Raw genomic sequence first — 19,787 nt, 5'->3', positions numbered from 1 at the left:
GTTTTATTAATTCGACGTCGTATTGGTTTTGCACTACAGATCAAATAACTCAAAATCTTCAAAGTTTTCTTCGACTTCTCTTCTTCATTATAACAAACTAACAAAGTAAAAACTTAAACCTAAAACCAGTTAGACACCACCACCTCTAGTCACCGCATCTTCTCCACTCCAGTGTTGTCGACGACAATACAATGCTCCCATTCGCCCTCCTTGCCAATTGACGTTACTCCATCATTGTGATTTTCCACATAAACAGACGAAATGACTTCACTCGGCGTGTCTTCGACATTGCTTCATCGTTTAGACCTGGAATAGTATATAAGGTATGAGATACAAGAATCTTGATGGACGTTTTCATTTGAAAGTGTTTATTGAATTTCTTGCTTTCAGAACTTCATATGACATTACAACTAGTAGAAAGATTGAAGGATTGTTATTTAGTACAAAAACACAACGACCTTGAAATATGAGCCCTAAGCAAGCCTGAAGCCGAGTCTAATAACTAAGTTGAACTATCTCATGCAAACCCGAGCGAGTGCACATGAACTTGAGCTAATATGAATCGATTTCAAACACTCAAATTATCAAGTGAGCCAAACTTGAACATATGGTTAAGTAAGTTAGGTGAGTTTGAACCCAAACTCAAGTTTTGGATACCCCAAAATGAGTTAGTCATTGTTTAGGGATAATTCAATTCGATTTGTTTCCAATCATATCTAGTACTAACCACTGTATTCTACTTGAACATTTTTATAACAAAAATTGAAACATGAAAGAAGAAAATTAATGTCCGCTGAAAATCATACACGTTGCAAATGCTGACGTGATATTATAAATAAATGTATTAACGGAAAAATCAAACCCAGCCATCTTCATTTTCTCTGAATCCCAAAGCCTTTCAGTTTGACTCTTTATCAACCAAATAAAACTAAACAGAAGGGAAGGCTTGGACCCGATGGCCGCCGGCGGTGGCTCAGATGCGGCGGAGACTAATAGTCTATCATGTGTTCGATGTGGCAAGCCTGCACATCTTCAGTATGTATTTCTTTCATCTCATTGAAATATTTATTTTTAGTTGAAAATTCTTCAACTATTGGCATGAAAAAAAATGCTACTGATATTTTATTTTATTTCTGTTATTTGTAGGTGTCCCAAGTGTATGGAGCTAAAGCATCCTCGTGAAGGTGCTGCGTTCTGGTTAGTAATTACATTTATTGCGATATTTTTTTCCTACATGAAATTCGAAATTTAGAAGTATTCGTAGAACTGCATTTTTAATAGTTCAGTTGAACTTTCAAGTTATGTAATCGGAAATTTTGTTTTGGTATTGATAAAGTTATTATTGTAATTCTTAATAGTATAGCATTTTGAATAGTTTAGCTGAAATTTCAAGTTATTTAATAGGATATTTTGTTTTGGTATTGATGAAGTTATTATTGTTATTCTTTATAGTACACAAGATTGTTTCAAAGCTTCGTGGAGCTCTCACAAATCAGTTCATTTGAAGGCAAAGCTACTTGGGACAGGTGCTGCAGGCGGATCAGACAGGGCTAGTGAAGGCTGGTTATATTGTGTGAAGAAAGGACAGGGTCGAACTCCACAACTTCCCCATTTTGATTGGACAGGGTATTTTTAAAGGATTTAGTTTGCAATAATATGATACTTATCTTTCTTTGTGGTTGTTCAGTTCAGGCATCTGCGTCTGACTGTTCTTATGTGTTACTCTTGTTCAACAAGAAGTTGTCATTTGACAGCTTCATGGTACCTCTAATCTTTATAAATCTTTATGATGAAAGCCATATCTACTTATCAACTTTGAAAGTCTATAGTTAATATACGGGGTGTTTACTGTTGATAGTTGATTAAAAAAGTTTTACAATTTTAACAAAACGTTGGCAAATAATGCAAAATTTCTCCAATTACATAGATTTTTTTTGCCTTTTGTTAATTTAATTGAGAGGTTTTTTTATTTTAAATTATTTTTCCTTAAAAGTATCTAGTCTATTTCCCAGCTTTTTCTGGATGTTCTTTGAATTATGTTATTCCATTCTTAATGAACTTGTGAAACCATAATTGTTTACATTTATTCTACAGAGCACTGAGACCATATCCCATATCTGGCATGCGTTCTGTACCTGCTCACATTGATCTACCTGATTGGGCTGTGGATGTGAGTTCTTGAATCATTTCTGTCAACTCATTAAATACAGATGTTGTTTATTTTACCACAATTTGAGTGCAAAGTTTTTAGAGACTCAGCTTTGTTGTTTGATGGGTTTACTGTACTGGGGTCGCAGCATGTGCACTTGTTGAAGATGAGTTTTTTTCTTTTAGACTTTTTGTGGTGTCTGGAATAACTGATCTAATATATCCTTGTAGGGAATACCAAAAATTGAGCCCAACAGTGATCTGCAGCATGTTGTTGAGGTAAGTTTGTAATGATACCTTAGTAGTATTTTAGGTACGGACATATAAAATTGAAATGGAATTCCTGTTCCTGCTTTCGTGCTTCTAATTTATGCTTTTTTGTGAAGGTTAAAAGTCTGGACCAAATTGAGAGAATGCGAGAAACATGTCGAGTAAGTTCATTTGTTAATGTCAATTGTATCATTTTATTTTTTTTAAAACATCTTCTCTATTGAATTTATCCTTGCATTATTTCTCTAATTTGGATGCATATGTCTGGACCTGCTGTATGGCTCACAGAATCCATTAATTGGTGTTTTTGTGTATTCATATGGGTGTGTTTTGCTATATAATCTGATGGCAATCAATTGTCTTTGTGATGTAGTTTAAGGAATGTTATTTTTAAATGTAGTAGCTGTGTTATTTCATGAATGCAGGTATGCATAAGGAATCTCATTTGAGTTCTTATTTAAATCTGTTGCCAGTTTAAACGAAGGAAGAAAGAGATTTTTTCTGTACTTAAAACTTATATGTGGAAAAGCAAGGGTATTATGATAATTGTAGCATAAGATAATTGTTTCTATTCTTTAAACTGGTGACTCCTGCTATCTCAGAATAAAATGGACTAGTGGTATATGTTTAAAGATGGTGTATTTTTTTAGAAACTAACTTATCAAAGAGAAATTGTGGAATCCTGCATCTGGTGATTGCTGCTTTTAATTACTTCATCCAACCCTTGGTCTTTGTATGTGGATTTTTCCTATAGGGAGGCCATTGATAGCCCAAACGGATTTATTTGTGCTTAATTGAGTACGTAATGCCTTCTAGTGGTATAATATTTTTTAAATTTCTTGGCAAATTAGCTACCTATGTTATGTGATGGTTGTTTAATTTCTTTTCATGTATGAACAAGATTGTCACTGATATGTGATCTTAAACCTATTATTTTTACAATCTTTCTGTCAGATTGCAAGGGAGGTTTTGGATGCAGCAGCTCAAGCAATTCGTCCCGGAGTGACAACAGATGAAATTGATAGAGTGGCTCATGAGGCAACTATTGCTGCTGGTTTGTACTTTCCAATGCTATTTCTTATATCACATTCTAAATCTGCATAAATTGCAAGTTGGGCAGTATTATGTATGGGCATACTTGTAAACTTCTTTGAGTGACTTGACACCTAATGTTCTGGCCCTTGGGAGGGTGAGGGATTGGAGTCAGTGCTTAGGACCTTATGGAGTACATGTTTTTATCAGTGAGGTTAATATATGCTTGATGGCATTAAGACGGTATCTAATGGAGCTGTATCTGCCAGTAAGACTGGTAATTGGAATCGCTAATTCATTTATGGATTTTACTACTGCAGGGGCTTATCCATCTCCCCTTAATTATCATTTCTTCCCAAAGTCTTGCTGCACGTAGGTACATCTTTTGTGTATGTTCATAAGCTTGCTTGTATTGTTTATTGTAATTAACTGAGATTATGTCTTTCTGTTGCAGGTCAGTTAATGAAGTAATCTGTCATGGAATACCTGATGCCAGGTAAGTGTGTTATTGACCATGTAACACTATTTTATCTTACCTTTTTGTGCCGATTTTTGGCATTGTTGACGATCAACCCTTCTGAAATACAAACATGCTATGCTCTTTCCAACTCAATTCTTAAACAACAATAAAAAGGTTCTCTGTTTCCCAGAATTTTGAACAAACAGATTTTCTGTACTGAAATATATTACATTTTTGGAGTTTTTTATGACACCGTACCTGTTAAATAGCATTTTATTACTTTTTGGTGGGCATAAAACTTCTTTCTGAGGATGGTGTTGTTTGGGAGAGTGGTAAGAAGTTATTTATTGTTGTATGTGCATTTCCATTTTACACCTCTGCATTATCGTTTGCCTGATTTCTGTGCTATTATTTAGATTCGCTCTTTCAAATATTCATATGCTGCTGTTTGATGTCTTAGAAAAACCTGCTGTTTTAATTCTCCAGGAAATTAGAGGATGGCGATATTGTGAATATTGATGTGTCTGTGTACTATAAAGGTGTTCATGGTAAGAATTATTAACTTTTTTATATACTAAATTCAAGTGTTACCTAGAAGCTTCATGATTGACTGCCTGCTTTCACATAATGCAGCTGATCTGAACGAAACATACTTTGTGGGAAATGTTGATGAACTGTCTCATCAATTGGTCCAATGTACATACGAGTGTTTGAAGAAAGCTATATCTATTGGTATGTCTTGGTCTTATTCAAAGTTTTTGTTCTAGGGAAAATTTGGAACGAGAAATTGTGTTACTGGTAGAATAATATCTGAGGGTTTTCACTTGTTAACTAAAATTATATATTCTGTCTTTCTTCAATTTGCCAAGCATGCCACGTTTTCCCCTTTTTTCTTCTATCTTTTCTCTATGAGAGATATTTTACAGGAACTCTAATGGCCATTATCTGTCAATTCTTTCAGTGAAACCTGGGGTGAGGTTTCGTGAAATCGGTGAAGTCATTAATTGTCATGCTGTAATGTCAGGATTTTCAGTGGTAATGTATAACTTTGAGTTCACTATTGTAAGCATTGCTATTGTTATCAACACTGACAAAACAACTCTTTTCTTTTTGGCTAAACCAGGCAAGGTCTTATTGCGGTCATGGTATTGGAGAGCTGTTCCATTGTGCACCAAATATTCCCCACTATTCAAGTATTTAACCTTGCTTTTCCATTTTATATTTCCCACACAAAAGTCCTTTGTTTCATGGAATGTGACATGAAGCATTAAAAATCAATTTATTCCTTAATTGGGTCAAAGATGCCTCCTATTTTTTTCCTAAAGTGAATTATGCTTTTCTTGACCTGAGCAGGAAACAAAGCGGTTGGTGTGATGAAAGCTGGGCAGACCTTTACAATTGAACCTATGATTAATGCAGGAGTTTGGCGTGATCGGATGTGGCCTGATGGTTGGACAGATGTGACTGCTGATGGTAAACGCAGTGCTCAGTTTGAGCACACTCTTCTGGTAATTTCCATATCTGCTACATTTGATGGCTTCTCTATATATGCATGGTTCTGCACTGTTTCTTCTAAGACATTCCTGTTGGCATTTTTCAATCTAATGGCATTAAATTGCTTAATCATTTCGGAAAATCACTGTTTATGGTAATATTCAATATTTTTTTGATCGAAAAATATTTTTGCAGGTTACTGAAACTGGTGTTGAAGTTTTGACGGCAAGATTGCCTTCATCCCCAAACATGTTTCCTTGGCTAAACGCATAGGTTATACCATCAGCGTAGCCTGAATTTACCAGCCTTCATATTTTGTTGAACCATGCAATTTGTGTGATAATAATTTTTCAATTTTGAATTTAGGTTAAATGGGATTTCCATACAGTTTCGTCTACATACACTTTGGGGCTAGATTTCATCTGGTTCGAGCTTTTACAAGGCATAGGAAATTGGTTTGAATTCAGAGAAGACAATTTGAGATGGGTTTGAGATTGATAAATTGAGACTTAAATTTGGTTAAAACAATTTTATTTTGAATCCTGTTTGAACTCAAATAATCAGGTCTGTTGGAAATTGACTTATCCTTGTCTCAAGCCAGTTATATGTTTTACCGTAATCCGGGTGAAATTCATTCAGAAGTTCCTCTTGCAGCTAAAATAAAAAGCTAAGGGAAAGAGAGGTCTATTTCATTTGCAGCAGAGAAAAAGAGGACCAAAATTGGTAATAATTTACAAAAAGCAAAGAAAGTGTGGACCGAAAAATGGTGAGATATTGAAGGCAAAAACTTACTAAAGAATAAAAGGACAAAGAAAGGACAAAATTAAAAAAATCACAAAACATGTTTCCGTTGCTGGAAGTAGATCCCGGGTTATTATGCTGAAAACCGAATATCCTGACCGACTTGACTGCAGTGGATTGGTGAAGGAAGGGTCTAGTTTTGTAGTTAAACCAATAGATGAGGAAGATAAAAGTTACTTCCAAATCAAACCCGGGTCTTTTGGATGAGAGCCGAGTATCCAAACCGACTAGACTGCGACGGAATGTACGAATCGTGCTTTCATCAATAAAAGTGAATATACGTTAAGAGAAAGTGTCAAAGTCCCAAAAATTAAAAAACTTATAACTAGTTAACATGCTAGAACTGAATTGTTGAAATATATGGCTCACTGTCAAGGCCCATGATTTGAAAGTCGTCTTACTGATACCCATGAAACAACAGCACTGTATTGGTTAACTGGTGTTATAACATAAAATGAGGTACTTTTGCTGTATAAATTAGAGTCTAAATGACCTTTTAATTTTCAGTCTATGTTTATCACATGGACTCAAAATGGTGTTGTTTTGCTTGTATTTAAAGCATCGAGCCCATGTGAGGGAAAAGCTCAAATATCATCCAATATATTAAATTAAGCTCATGACTTAACTTCACCCTTAAATATACTTATACAATGATACGAAAAAATGCGTGTAGATACAAACTCTCAAAATTCATTCCTGAAACAGACAATTCCCATTCAACTGCATCAGCTCAAGGAAATATTCGAAATGGAAAAACAACCGCCTAAAACAAGTCCATTGAAATACCAAGCAAAAACATTAAACAATAAAAAGAAATTCATACCACATTAATGATTTAGATGCCGGAACCCAGTTGACCCAACCAATGAAGAATATGATGCATTTTCATCAGTAGCCGTAGGTTTCGTCCTGCCAACCTTGTTCGATACTTTGTTGGGAATGTTGGGTGTTCCCTTGTCCAGACCGGCCAAATCAAACAATTCTAACTTTTGCAGCTTTATTGCTGTAGGTCACCTTCGCAGCAAGTTTCAGCAATAATTTCTAGTGCTTTATCTAGCTTATCTTCTGGTTCAAAACATCCATTCTGCAGGCGGACAAGGTAAACTTGTTCAGCTGAAGCTTTGCAAATCTGGGTAGAAAAGAAAGAGTAAGGGGAAAAGGACAACCCAAAACTACAGTCCATCGAATACAATAGGCTTAACTAGGTGTGAAAACAAACAGGGTTTGACTAGAATAAACTATTAACAAACTTTTTAAAAGTTTCAAATTTTCATTTATACACCTAAAATTTTATTTGACTTTGAATATGATAAGTAATAAATATATAATTTGCAGATTTAATAAACTTTTAAAAGTTATTTAAATTTAATTTTCTGAGCTAAAATCAGGTTAATTACTCTTATCTCGAGAAAAGAGCTTCTAAACTTAGTAAGTTTGAGTTTTTTCTTAATGTAATTAAATCAAACATAAACACAAACTCAGCTCCACTCAAACCCCCAGATTTAACGAGGCTTCTAGAGTACAACAAAGTTACATACAAAATAAGGCGACTGCCGATGAAAAACTAAACAATAAAGGTGAGATGCTTTCTAGGTAAAAATGATGCAACCCAAATTACGCAGCAAAGATTTGGGAAAAGATGAGGCTTATGATTAACCAACGTCAACACTGGTGAGTGGCAGTACAAACCTTAGGGTAACGATGGCCAAGAGAACTGACAATTTGAGAGAGGGCCTTAGTGTTGATGGGATCTGAAACTGAAGCAATAAATCCAAGTATTGCAGTCCCTGCATATATCCTGGAGAAGTCCTTGGACCCTCTTAGTTCAACGAAAGGGAGTCCAAAACAGAAGCAAAGGAGATTGGTGTATGAGCCTAAAAAATTAAAAGTAAGTCCAATGGTTCAAGAGAGTTCACAAAGAGTATTATTACTTCAGGAAACATAATAAGTACAATAAGTAGCCACAAGCATGCTTCGGTATATTATCTACTCTCCTAAAATGTCCAGAATCAGTATTATCTACTCTCTTACACAGGAAAAGCAGGAACTTGCCCTTTGACATCTCTTCTTCAGCAATTAGTAGTTCAATAACAGCTAAATCATTAACATATGTTTTCAGGTCACTTTAAAAAACTTTTTAAAAATAAATACTATATAATTAAAGCTTTCAAATCAAAATTTCGTTAACCATATGATAAAATGAAAATAAATATCCACGTCATGAATCTTTCATAAACTTATGGCCTGTTTGCAGAAGCAATAAGAGTCCTGATATATGCTATGCAAGAGATTCAGTCAAACACCCCTAAAACAATTAGGAAGATATGAATCCAGGCACGACTACCACATGCTTGACAGAATAAGCCCACACTTAAGGCATACCGTGTCTCTTAATCCAGAAAGTAAAATTTCAATTATCTCCTCCAGAATTTCAGGAATATCCATGTCTTCATCTTCTGGACAATTTGAATGTTGTTCCCATTTGGTGTAGTCAACCACATTATGATTAAAATTATCTGCTTCACTGGATGCATTTGAAGATATATTCTCTCCAAGTGTGCTGGTTTAGCTTTGCAAGTAAGAGGCATAACAAGAAAGCAAGAGAATGTACTAGAAGAATGCTATTTCTAATTGCCTATCTCGAGATATTGATAAATACCACTTTCCAAAAAGAAAATTTAGAATGAGCACATTACCAATCACATGGGTGACTTGGAAAGTATATAACAAGGATAGCTCAAGATGAAATTCCATAAAAGTAAGTACATTCTTTGAGAGTAACAGTTACAATTTTTTTCAAAGGAAAAAAATTACGAGAAAGTGCTAAATGCCACCACCAATAGACAATGAAGATATAACATTGTGTAATGGTTCTTTTCTAAAGCTAGTAGGTCCATTGTATCTACAATGAGCAGTTTAGGATTTAGGAGTACATAAGTACACAACCACTCACCAAAATGTAGCTTGAACATGCAAATAAGGCACAACCCATCAAGCATTAAGAGATAAACATGGTGAAATACAGGATAGAAGTGTCTTAAGATGCTACTGTGTGTGAAACCTCATATAAATGTGAACTGGATAGAATCAGATAGTGTATGACATTTATGTACCAACCACATATCGCCAAGATGGTGTACAACAAGGGACACAAGTAAGCCCAATCCTCTGAGTTAACTTCACAAGATACTTGCAAAGAAAGGACTCCGAGCTGCAGAACCAGACTTGAACAACATTGATGCATCATTCCAGACAACTGGAACCACATCCAGCAACATTTTTCGACCACCAGCCTACCTATAATGAATAGTAAATAAGGCATTCAAATGACTGAAGTTAGACAGTGCTGAAAAATGCTCATTATTTAGTAAAAAAATATACAGAAAATTTCCTGGATTTGGTAAAAATAAATCCTAAATGCCTGTATATTAAAAATTTTACACCTTTTGGTGAAGACTAGGGACAATGGAAGTTTGAAATACCATTGTATTAAAAGATATAAGCCATTTCATTGTCCAATAACGACAAAAGAGAGCAGAACGCACCCACTCCTTTCTGAGAAGAAGACACAGTTTAATGAAGCCCCCAAAAGTTCAAATGCAATGATTAAATCCATTTATCATATATACGGGACATTAAGAAATAACTTGAACAAGAAATTTTCATAGAATTGGAGTAATAGGTTCTTAAGCCATTGTCTCCATATAATATATCAAAAGGAAAAATTATCAATGATATTTCTTTAGCATTGGCATGGACTCAAATTACTGAAAACAAACCTTGAAAACAGCAGCTAGCGCCTTCACAACATAAAACTTCATGTGTCCATTCAATAAAGCTGGAAAAGAAAAAAACCAACAGCAGGTGAGGTTAACCAGCACATCAAGTAACTTCAATTTTTAGCACAGAAACTGGCGAAAGTACTTATACTATTGAGTAATATTATATAGTTCAACTTGGACAAAAGAGGAGATTACAACTTTTTTTTCTCTTATCCAAGATAGAAGCATAACTATATTGCAGATTAACTGGACATTGAAGTTGTTTTCCATTGAAAAAATTGAGGTTGAATATACATGCAGGTAATTTAAAATGAGACCAAGGCGGCTCAAAGCTTAAAGTTAAAAACTATGAATGATGAGAAGAAAACCTGGCAAAGGCAGTTGGCATATCCGGAAGTGTTAAAAGCTTTGAGAGTAGCAATCCAGCTATTGTGCGCATAGGACCAGCATTTGAAAGGTAGTCCTTAGAGAACCCTAAGATTCTCAACACCAGAGGAGCCGACTGATTTTCACCAAGATCATCATTGTTTGCAATACTGGTATCAACAGTCGAGATATCAAACACATTTTGCCTCCATCTCTCCTGTACTTTCTTGTGTCAGAGATGTCACTGAAGTTGTGTCATGACACTTTTCCAAGAGAGAAACGGCAAGCTCTAAATCAGAAACTTGGTGTGGGAACAACTTTATCACAGCCTTATATCCACAAGCCGACACCAGAGAATATATAATAATGCAAATAGGCTTAATAACTTCAAGGACTTCATCCGATGATACACCTAATTCAATTGTTTTAGAACGTAGAATGAACATCTAAGGAGAGACAATGCTCTCCAAATGAGGCTCTAATAATTGACCCTGTTCTTGATACTTGTCCACCTCCATAACAAAAACGTCAAACAAATTTCAGTCCTAAACCCTAACACTCACATGTACAGGAATTACATAATCATAAAATGAAAGTTTAAATATAAAGGCTACCAAATTTCAATTCTAGTATAACAATCAGACTCATTACAAATTCAAAAAGCTATAATCAACCAACCACTATTTTTAAATAATGCAGAGATCAAGAATCAAGATATATAGAATTGCAGACCAGTACATAATACATTACAGTAGGTGAGTGAGAAAAAGTACAATAGACAGGATCTGGTGAACGGAGGAGGGGTCGCAAACACGATCGTTTGAAACGATGTCGTCGGGGAGAGACTTACAAGTTCCCATTCAAGCAAAAAGTACAAGTGTAGAACAGTCTCCTTAGAATCGAAAGCGTCTTCCTCTTCAAAAGGAATGGCCTCTTCCATTCAGTTCTATCGATCATATTTTCCACAGCGAGCGAAAGTGTTGAATGGGAGAAAATATGTTTCTTTGCAACTGAGTTTTAATAAAATAAAAAGAGAAATAATTAAAGAGACGATGTGCGCGGGAAAATGGAGAAGGAAAAATAAATATTAAAAATAATTTCTTAGAAATTAAAGAAAAATAGAATCCAGTGATGCTTTTTAATTTATTTCGATCAAAATGGGAAGGCAAATGAGAAATTAAATGGAAAAAATCAAAGAAAGAGAATAACAATTTTAGAAAAAATAAAAGGCAATTGAAAAAAAAATCTAAAAAGAAAATACAAGAAAATAAGAATTAATTTGAAAAAATTGGACTACCAAGTGTTACACATTTTGCCTCTCCATGACTCCAGTATTTCTTGTCGCAGAGCAGTTTGCCTTGATTTTTATATTCATTGGACTGAATTACATGTTGCCACCCATGGTTTGCCCAAAAACAATTTTTCGCCTGTTGGCATAAGTTATACTTTAATATAAAAATATTTTTCGACATAGTGTGGCAAAAATAAATTACATTATTATCTCTCCTTATTTCACTTTTCTTAAATTTCAAGGTTAACAAAATTTTTTAAAAGTTTATTTTAGATAACAAATTTGCATCAGTACTCTATTTTTCTCTCCCTTTTCTTTAACTTTCACCCTTCTATTATTGGATGCCTTAATCAGTCCCACCATCACCACCGGACCACCACTCGCTTTATCCGGGCACAAGCCACCCTTTCTTCTAGTATGTGTCACACCTTTTCGTTGCATCTCATCTCCCTATCGCCTAGACGGTTTTTTTTTTTTTCATTCCTCCTTATTGTCACCTTTCTTGCTCACGGTTTAGCCACACCTTAAGCAAAAATAATCTTCAGCTTCTTTTGTTTTACTTTCTAAATCTCCTCTGCCTTGACATTCTCAACAACAAGAGGATCAATGACGTGAATAAACAACGATGCAGGTTGTGGAAAAAACCATTTGCCTAGTTGCAGCGGTGGAGACTATATCTATAACAGCTTTAAAAAACCAAGTTCGAAAAAAATCATCGATGTCGTTCCTCTGTGTGTTGAACATGAAAAAAAACCATTTGCCTGATTGCGATGGTAGCAACGGTGAGATTTCAATCAAAAGTGATGAATAGGGTTTTAAGGTCTGATTTTTCAAACCTGTAAAATTGGAAAAACTATTATATTAACATACTACAACCGAAAAAAGAGAGAGGATCGGTTCTTATAGATACCGTTAATCTCTCTGAAAATTTTCTCGGTTTGAATTTTATAAACCCAGAAACATTATAACAGTTTAAGAGTAATACGCATAGATTTGAAAGTGCAATAAAGAGAAAAAAACTTTTCTTACTGTCTTACTTGAACATCTTCCACATTCACAAGTATTATATATTACGTAAGCTAAATTACATCTTCACAAGGCAAGCCTTTTTTATGGCTTTTTATTGGCACTGGTGGCTCGATAGCTCACGGCAAACTGATGAAACAACGCTAGTGCATTGCTAGTGACCTGTTCAACATTCAACACCTTGCCCTTAATCGTGGCCTTCAGTTTACTCATGTTACGCGTAGGGAATTGTTCCACGCAAGAGCTCGCATCTGTTAGGGCAGCACTCACCCAAGTCTCAACGTTATTTATGAGCAAAAAAGAGTCATCAGCTACGCCTTTTTTGCTCAAGCAACGGATCTCTTTGATTGATTGTGATAGTTGATCTATACCGCTATTTATTTGTTCCACACAATCTTGTACAGTTTGGTAATCCTTATCCTTCATCGCCTTCAATTCTTTACACACGTTCAATAAGTAAGACCTCGTGTTTCGGGCTTTGTTTAGGCTTACCGATAAGGCGATATGAGCTAGTTGTTGCGGGCTCTGTAACGCTGCCATGTCGGTAAAGCCTGAGAGACTTTGAACACACAAGTCTGGGTAACGGGTGGACCTGCAGGAGGCCTCAACATACGTTTTGGACTTGGAACGTACGGCTGAAGAGGGTTCGACTGCGCCCATCATGCAAGACATGGAAAGAATGAGCAAGAAGGAGAGCGTCAGTTTAGCCATAGCCATTGATGTTGAGAGTCAAGACGATTCGAATTGAAAATTGATGAAAACAGGAGAATAGTTTATATAAGAAGAGTTTGTCACGTCCCCCACATGCTTTGAGTTCCTTATTTGATCTATCTTGCGGTCTACGTGCATTGAGATCAGATCATAAGAAAGCCCAACAATTTAATTATTTAGATATATATTATTTGAACAGTTGGCCAATTGATTAAAATCCAACGCCAAGCTTTCATCAGTTTCCATTAATTACTGTACAAGCAAAGTATTGAGTGAACATATTTTGACTAGGCGCTGATTTGAATCAAATTGCGTTTAAATAAAGATTAATATAATTTTTTTTAAAGTGATCAATACAAACTTATATCATATTTAGAATAATTAATTTAAAATCAAGTTTGATTCATTAGATTGATATTAAGATTATTAGTGAAGAAAATTTTTTTATTAAAGATAAACTAAAAAGATTGTAAATATAAAAAAATAAAAAATTATTAGAGACAAACAAGTTAATATACAACTTGATTGAATAAGATTAATTCGACTTGGTCTTGAGCTAGGACTAGTGAATTACCTTTACTCAAACTCATATCAAACCAAAAAGAACTTAAATAATGATTAGCTCAAACTCGGTTTTTTGTCAAAATCGAACTTAATTCACTCGATTTGCAATAAATTTATTAGAGAAATCACTTAAAAATTATTTTGAAAAAAGAAAGGTTGTTGTGAAAAAAGATGAAAAATCATCAATAAAGAAATGAGATTATAGTTTAAGGTTTCAAGGACTTGATCTCAATTTAATCACGAGTTAAAACTATCCCTACTTTTACTCGAAACATTTGATCTGAATTGCAATTCGAGCCGGCGATAGCCATAATCCGGATACAAAGATAGTGCTTAGCCGTAACAAAGAAAAAGAGCACGTGGGATTTGATATTCAAAGTTCGGGTATTTTACGCTTCATGATACTGTCAGCTTTTGGAGGCCACTTGATAATCCTTTTCTTATGATGAAGTCGGTCATTTTATGACGTTGATTCCAATTTTCCAAATGAGATGAGGGCAGACCGCGATGCCCACGGCTGATAATGTAAAAGATAAGTGTTGCTTGACCATGATCCCTGAATTAAGGTTTAAGAGATTGTTTATAAATCTTGTTGTATATATGATATAGTACAACTAGCAAATTGACTTTATCATCAATCATGTGAAGCCAAGAGTCATTACTTAGCTAAATCCAAACAACAAAAACCAAAAATGGTGGATAGATGAGTTCCAATTTTGCAGCAAGATTTGAAGTTTAGTTATTCTATAAAATAAAACAAAAGGTATAGATGGCAAGTTCAAATTGAGCCAAACCTAAGACCAACTCAAGTTTAATTTGAATCCAAATTACCAAATTTTAATTGGTAATCAATAGTTTTATAAGGTTACTAATATTATGAATGAATAATATTATTAATAGGATGTCCAATATTATTAAAAGGATAAACGACATTATAAAAAGACAATCAAACGAAACTCAAATCGAGTTGTTAAATTAAAACTCTAATTCGTGTTCAACTAATCCAAGTCGAGCGATAGATTAGATCCAAACCAGCTTGATTCGAATCCACTCATAATCTGACCCCGATGATCTGCTTGATTAAATCTAGTTCTCAACATCATCAGCTTTTGATGGATAATTGCTGATCACTACAGCCAGCTTTATTTATTATAATCAAAGAATGTTCTAATATTATTCCATATGCAATAGAATGCACAATTAAAGCGGAAATCTATGCAGATTAACAGATTGATCACATCTCCAAGCATCAAACAACATCCATCTATTATGCGAAAACAGATACCGGATCATGCATATTTCAACTAAACAAGAAGTCATTTCAACTGAAACAACCAGCAATACCATTACAAAATATTACAAGAAGAAGACAATACATATATAATTAAGATAAGCAACAACTGACTGCAAAGAGACACTTTGAACAAGGATTGCATAAAGCTGTTATCATTCAGCAACTTTCACGCCTGACAGATAAACCCGGCTCTGAATAACACTGCCTTCAATCCAAAACCCAGGCATAATCATCAGCCCAACCTTAGGCTTCTCATCATTTTCATCCACTATCAAATTCTTCACTACGCTTTCCATGTAAACCTCCGAGAATTCAGTACCACGGTTAACCTGAAAAATCTTAACAGTAGGCTCAAAAGAATATGCCAGCCTGTGCAAAAGCCATATTGACTTGGCCAGTTTCAGAAAGGCCTGGTAGAATGGAGTCCTTGCATGTCCACCTCCCATTATAAAATTCCGCTGATCTAAATTTCCAAAGAATGAGGCTTCCATCTTGGGGTGAACAACCACTAGGTACTTACTATTGCAAAATTTCCCAAATATGGAATCAGGGTTTTGACCCAGCATGTCCAGTGGATCCATCTCCCTCAGAGCAAGAAACTGGTGGAAGAAACTCTCTTTGTTAACTATAAGTTCATCTGACTTAATGCCAAAGCTTTCCTGCTGAAAGCCACTGAAAATTTTTTGGCATATATGAGACTCAAATGCATATTTCTTGTGAGCCCTCTTTGCATAAACAACATTGGGTTCGATAGAATTAGCTGCAGCATCAAGGTCCCATCCAGCTGCTTTCATCATGTTGATCAATGGTTTAGAAAAATCATGAATAGCTTTGAAAGCAGCTTCAACAGTTGCTGTGAAGAGATCAGGAGTTAGATCCACCGGAAAAAATCCATTTTCATCCCCCAAACCTTCTGATTCTTTGGTCGACAAGCCCCTAAGCTTGAGATTCTTTTCCAGTTTAACTCGCTTCTGATTTACCTCCTCAATCAGCTGGTGCAATTGAGCAATCTCAGAATCTTTATTCTGAATTTCAGATTGAAACTTCTTCACCATAACTTCATATGTTTTCAGAAGGCTTTGTTGTTCTTGAATCTCTGCAGCTAAGCGGGAGTCCTGAGGAGAAGCACATACTGGTTTGGGGTTATTTTCCCTGTAAAAATGCTTGAGTTCAGATAGGTTCTTTAACTCTGAGATTACAAGTTTATCAGCAGCTTGGATTTTATCAGGGTCATAGGGAGTATGAGCAGATTGGAGCTGGATATAAGCTGCCTTTAGGGAGGAGATGTTTGCAAAAATCTTGGACACCAAAGCTTCAACAGCTTCTGGATTCTGATTCATGGCCTCTTCCATAGGTTGAGGATGGACTTTTTGGCTGTTGTTCTCGCGGTGTGGGTTATCTCTCACCCCAGTAGGTAGCATAGCTACTACCAACAAAGGGGTAATTTAATTGGATTCCACCAGAAGAAACTACAATGCAGAGAAACCTGCAAATCTCCCATTATAAAGTCACTAGAAATGTAAACAAGAGTGCTTGTACCAACATAAAATACAATAATAGTAGAGGACAAAATTTGTTCACAGATATCATAAAATAGAGAGTTATATTTTTCAGTCCTGGTTTCAAAAGATTAAATAGTTTCCATGTAACAAGTTAAAATCCTAAGCAGTAGCCTCTAGGTCACAACACCTGTCAAAGCAATACATAGATAAAAGAGTTGCTTGATTGCTCTCACTCTACAGAAACAGTAAAGATATTATCTAGATTTTGGAAGACCAGGACTAGAAATGGGACTATTAATATTCATCAAAAGAACAGCTACCCTGCTCTGTGCTCTAAAATGAAGCGGTCACTTTTTTGATCAGATACAAAATACTGAATCCTCACTAATAAGAAACAAACCTCAGGAAAAAAGTGAAATTCAGTAAAACAGACGCTCAACATCTATGATAAGTTGTGGTTTTCTGGTTTTGGAAATTACTCGTAACCAAATTTAACCTAAAAATTGAGAGAAGAGGTAACCTACTTATTAAGATCACAATCCAGTCTCCTCAGAAGAAACCCAACAAACATAATAACGTTTAACCTGAAAAACAACAATGTACAAATCAATAATTCGTCATTGATCTCAGATATCGCTGACAAATAAAAACCAAAACGCGGAAATTAAGTGTCGTATAAATTCAGGAAGATTAAGCATATTTTAACGGTATGAAAATCAAATAGTGTATCTAAGAGTCGAGACCGTTTTAGGTCATAAAATTGATAAAGACCGCAAATACAATTACGCCCAGTAAGGCCATTTTTAGCTAAATTATAGCTAGAAGCAGGCATTTTCATCAGTTTTCTCGGCAACCGAACAAGAGTTAACAATGAAAAAGTACCTTATCGGATAAGTTTGAGAAAGATTCGCCGGACGGGACGAGAGTATTAAAGAAAAAAAGCTTTCGAAGAAGTTTGGTAAAGATTCCAACCCTCCCTGTATAAGTTAACCCTAGAAATGGATAATATTTGTGTTTTGGTACAGCGTCTGCCCATCTCTTTTGCGTTAATTTATGTTCTGTTTTTGTCTTGGTTGGGTGTCCATGATTCAGTTGGCCACGAAAGAAATTAAAATATAATTAAGGCCAAAGGACTATTTGCCAGCCAAAGTGCCCGGTTTACTCAAGTGTTTTTCTTTAATTTTTAAAATTTTATTTATCTACTTATAAACTATTAAAATTAACAAAATTTTAATCTTTAAAAATTTATCTTTTTTTTTTTTAATTTTAAAAATTAATAATTTTTTTCGTCGAAAAGAGATTACGCCAAAGAAAAAGAGGTATTGCCTGGTGGTCACCAAAGAGGAAGAAACAACATTGGAAAACTAATTCTAAAAAATTGAAAACTTTAAAGGAGAAAATATTAATTTTTTAAACTTAGGTTAAAAAAAATTGTTAGTTTTTAAGGTTCAAAGAGAAAAATAAAATAAAATTTATGTTTATTTTTAATAATACAGGTAAAATAATAATTTTACTCTTAAAATCGTTAATCTTAATCAGTCATAGATGGATAAATAATATTTTTAAAGTTAACGGATGGAAATTTTAAAAAACAGCGTAATTTATGTGGAAAATAGTCCTTTGGCCTATAATTAATTACAATTATTATGGATGCTTTATTTATTATTATGGATAATGCATGCATGCTCATTGCAGATGCTTTAGCTTTATAAATGTTAATACATTCTTAATCCATGAACATGATAACTCATAAGTGTTTAGATTTTATAATAGAAGATACTTGCTGTTATTTCATGATTAAAACTGAACGTGATCGACAATTTTCCACCCTAGGTTTAGCTAAAAGCACTATTTCACTTATTCAATGCATATATCATTTTTTTTAAATTTAAAATCTAATTTGTTAATTGAAAATTAATTATTTTAAAAGGGTATAAGAGTAATTCAACTTTTTCAAAATTATTATAGGTCAATACAATAATCATTTTGTCTTTGCTTAAATGAAACATTGGCCATTATTATTTAAAAAATTTGACTATCTGTTATCGATCAACTAAAACACATAATATTTATCGTTGCTAAATATGTTAAAAGAGTTGAGTTGATTTGTATTATTATTCAAATCTTTTTATAAATTGTGTTAAATTTACAGAGCATACGAATTATGTTAAAGGTATAAGATAAACCTACAAACAACATCGACACACTTTATTAAAATATTATTTATAATTAAAATTTAATTAAAGTAATTCTAATTAATGATTATGATTTTATTCTTATCTATAACATCTTGTACTTAATAATGGTCAAAATCACATTGGCCAAGTGCGATCTCAATTTATAGATTTACAACTGTTTTATTATTGTTACTAGATCTAGATGTCACTTGGACTTAAGTTACAACAATCATAATTTTTTTTTTCATTTCAAATTATTTTTTAGCATTCTCTATTTTTAAATAATTCAAAAATGAAATTAAAAATAATTGATTAATAAGAGTCTCTTAGGCATTTTTATATCTCCAAATAATTAATAACAAAAATCAAATAAATAAGGCAAACGACTATTTTTCATCAAAGTTTTAGTCAAATCTTAAAAGTATATCAAAGTTAATTGAAAAACTTAAATACTCACTCATAAACTAACTTCAATTTAATTTTTTTTGTTAAAATATAAGATAAAATCGTCATTTTACTATTAAGTCTTAAACATTTCTATCATTTTTTCTTTAATTTATAAAACTAATAATTTTTCTTATTAATAAACTTTAAAAAATTGCATTCCCCCCGAAGATAATTTGTTCCATCTTCGACGATTGATTATCATTCCATCGTCGATCGACATTCCCATCATCTTCTTTTCCCTTGATTAACATTCTCACCTGATCGATTTTATTAGATGAAGATAATTTGTTTTTATCCAATTGAAGAGACAAAGACAATGTCGTTTTCATCTCTTTGTCGAATAAAAAAGAATTATCTTTGTTTGACAAAATCAGTCAGGTGAAAATGTTGATGGAAGAGAAGAAGATAGTGGGAAGGTTGGC

At 34.0% G+C, this 19,787-nt stretch overlaps 3 protein-coding genes and 1 pseudogene across 5 annotated transcripts; 1 reads left to right on the top strand and 3 right to left on the bottom strand.

Annotated features, from left to right (window-relative positions):
- Positions 1–860: 860 nt before the first annotated feature.
- LOC123215612 (methionine aminopeptidase 1A-like) lies at positions 861–5,986 on the top strand. 2 transcript variants are annotated; one of them, XM_044635793.1, is made up of 16 exons: positions 861–1,035; positions 1,147–1,197; positions 1,453–1,626; positions 2,095–2,170; positions 2,380–2,427; positions 2,535–2,579; positions 3,373–3,472; positions 3,771–3,822; positions 3,905–3,946; positions 4,397–4,458; positions 4,544–4,642; positions 4,872–4,945; positions 5,034–5,103; positions 5,264–5,418; positions 5,600–5,677; positions 5,771–5,986. In XM_044635793.1, the coding sequence occupies exons 1-15, from the start codon at positions 956–958 to the stop codon at positions 5,675–5,677; spliced, it is 1,206 nt and encodes a 401-aa protein (XP_044491728.1). In that variant the 5' UTR covers positions 861–955; the 3' UTR covers positions 5,771–5,986. The 2 variants fall into 2 exon arrangements, with proteins under 2 accessions (XP_044491728.1, XP_044491727.1); XM_044635792.1 differs by having other exon boundaries at positions 5,600–5,986.
- A 912-nt stretch (positions 5,987–6,898) lies between these two features.
- Positions 6,899–11,357, bottom strand: LOC123215613 (annotated as a pseudogene).
- Positions 11,358–12,711: 1,354 nt separating this feature from the next.
- LOC123215615 (pectinesterase inhibitor 9-like) lies at positions 12,712–13,410 on the bottom strand. Its single transcript, XM_044635794.1, has one exon. The coding sequence runs from the start codon at positions 13,385–13,387 to the stop codon at positions 12,755–12,757; it is 633 nt and encodes a 210-aa protein (XP_044491729.1). The 5' UTR covers positions 13,388–13,410; the 3' UTR covers positions 12,712–12,754.
- Positions 13,411–15,212: 1,802 nt separating this feature from the next.
- Positions 15,213–17,797, bottom strand: LOC123217262 (protein GRAVITROPIC IN THE LIGHT 1). Of its 2 annotated transcripts, XM_044638166.1 has the most exons (3): positions 17,624–17,793; positions 17,266–17,325; positions 15,213–16,725 (listed from the first exon to the last, which is right to left on the bottom strand). In XM_044638166.1, the coding sequence occupies exon 3, from the start codon at positions 16,658–16,660 to the stop codon at positions 15,392–15,394; it is 1,269 nt and encodes a 422-aa protein (XP_044494101.1). In that variant the 5' UTR covers positions 16,661–16,725; positions 17,266–17,325; positions 17,624–17,793; the 3' UTR covers positions 15,213–15,391. The 2 variants fall into 2 exon arrangements, with proteins under 2 accessions (XP_044494101.1, XP_044494102.1); XM_044638167.1 differs by lacking the exon at positions 17,266–17,325 and having other exon boundaries at positions 17,624–17,797.
- Positions 17,798–19,787: the final 1,990 nt, after the last annotated feature.

The sequence above is a fragment of the Mangifera indica genome, chromosome 5 (genome assembly GCF_011075055.1).
Source record: "Mangifera indica cultivar Alphonso chromosome 5, CATAS_Mindica_2.1, whole genome shotgun sequence".
Classification (NCBI taxonomy): domain Eukaryota; kingdom Viridiplantae; phylum Streptophyta; class Magnoliopsida; order Sapindales; family Anacardiaceae; genus Mangifera; species Mangifera indica.
Note: the sequence above shows the minus strand (reverse complement) of the source record. Positions and strands in the feature narration are given on the sequence as shown.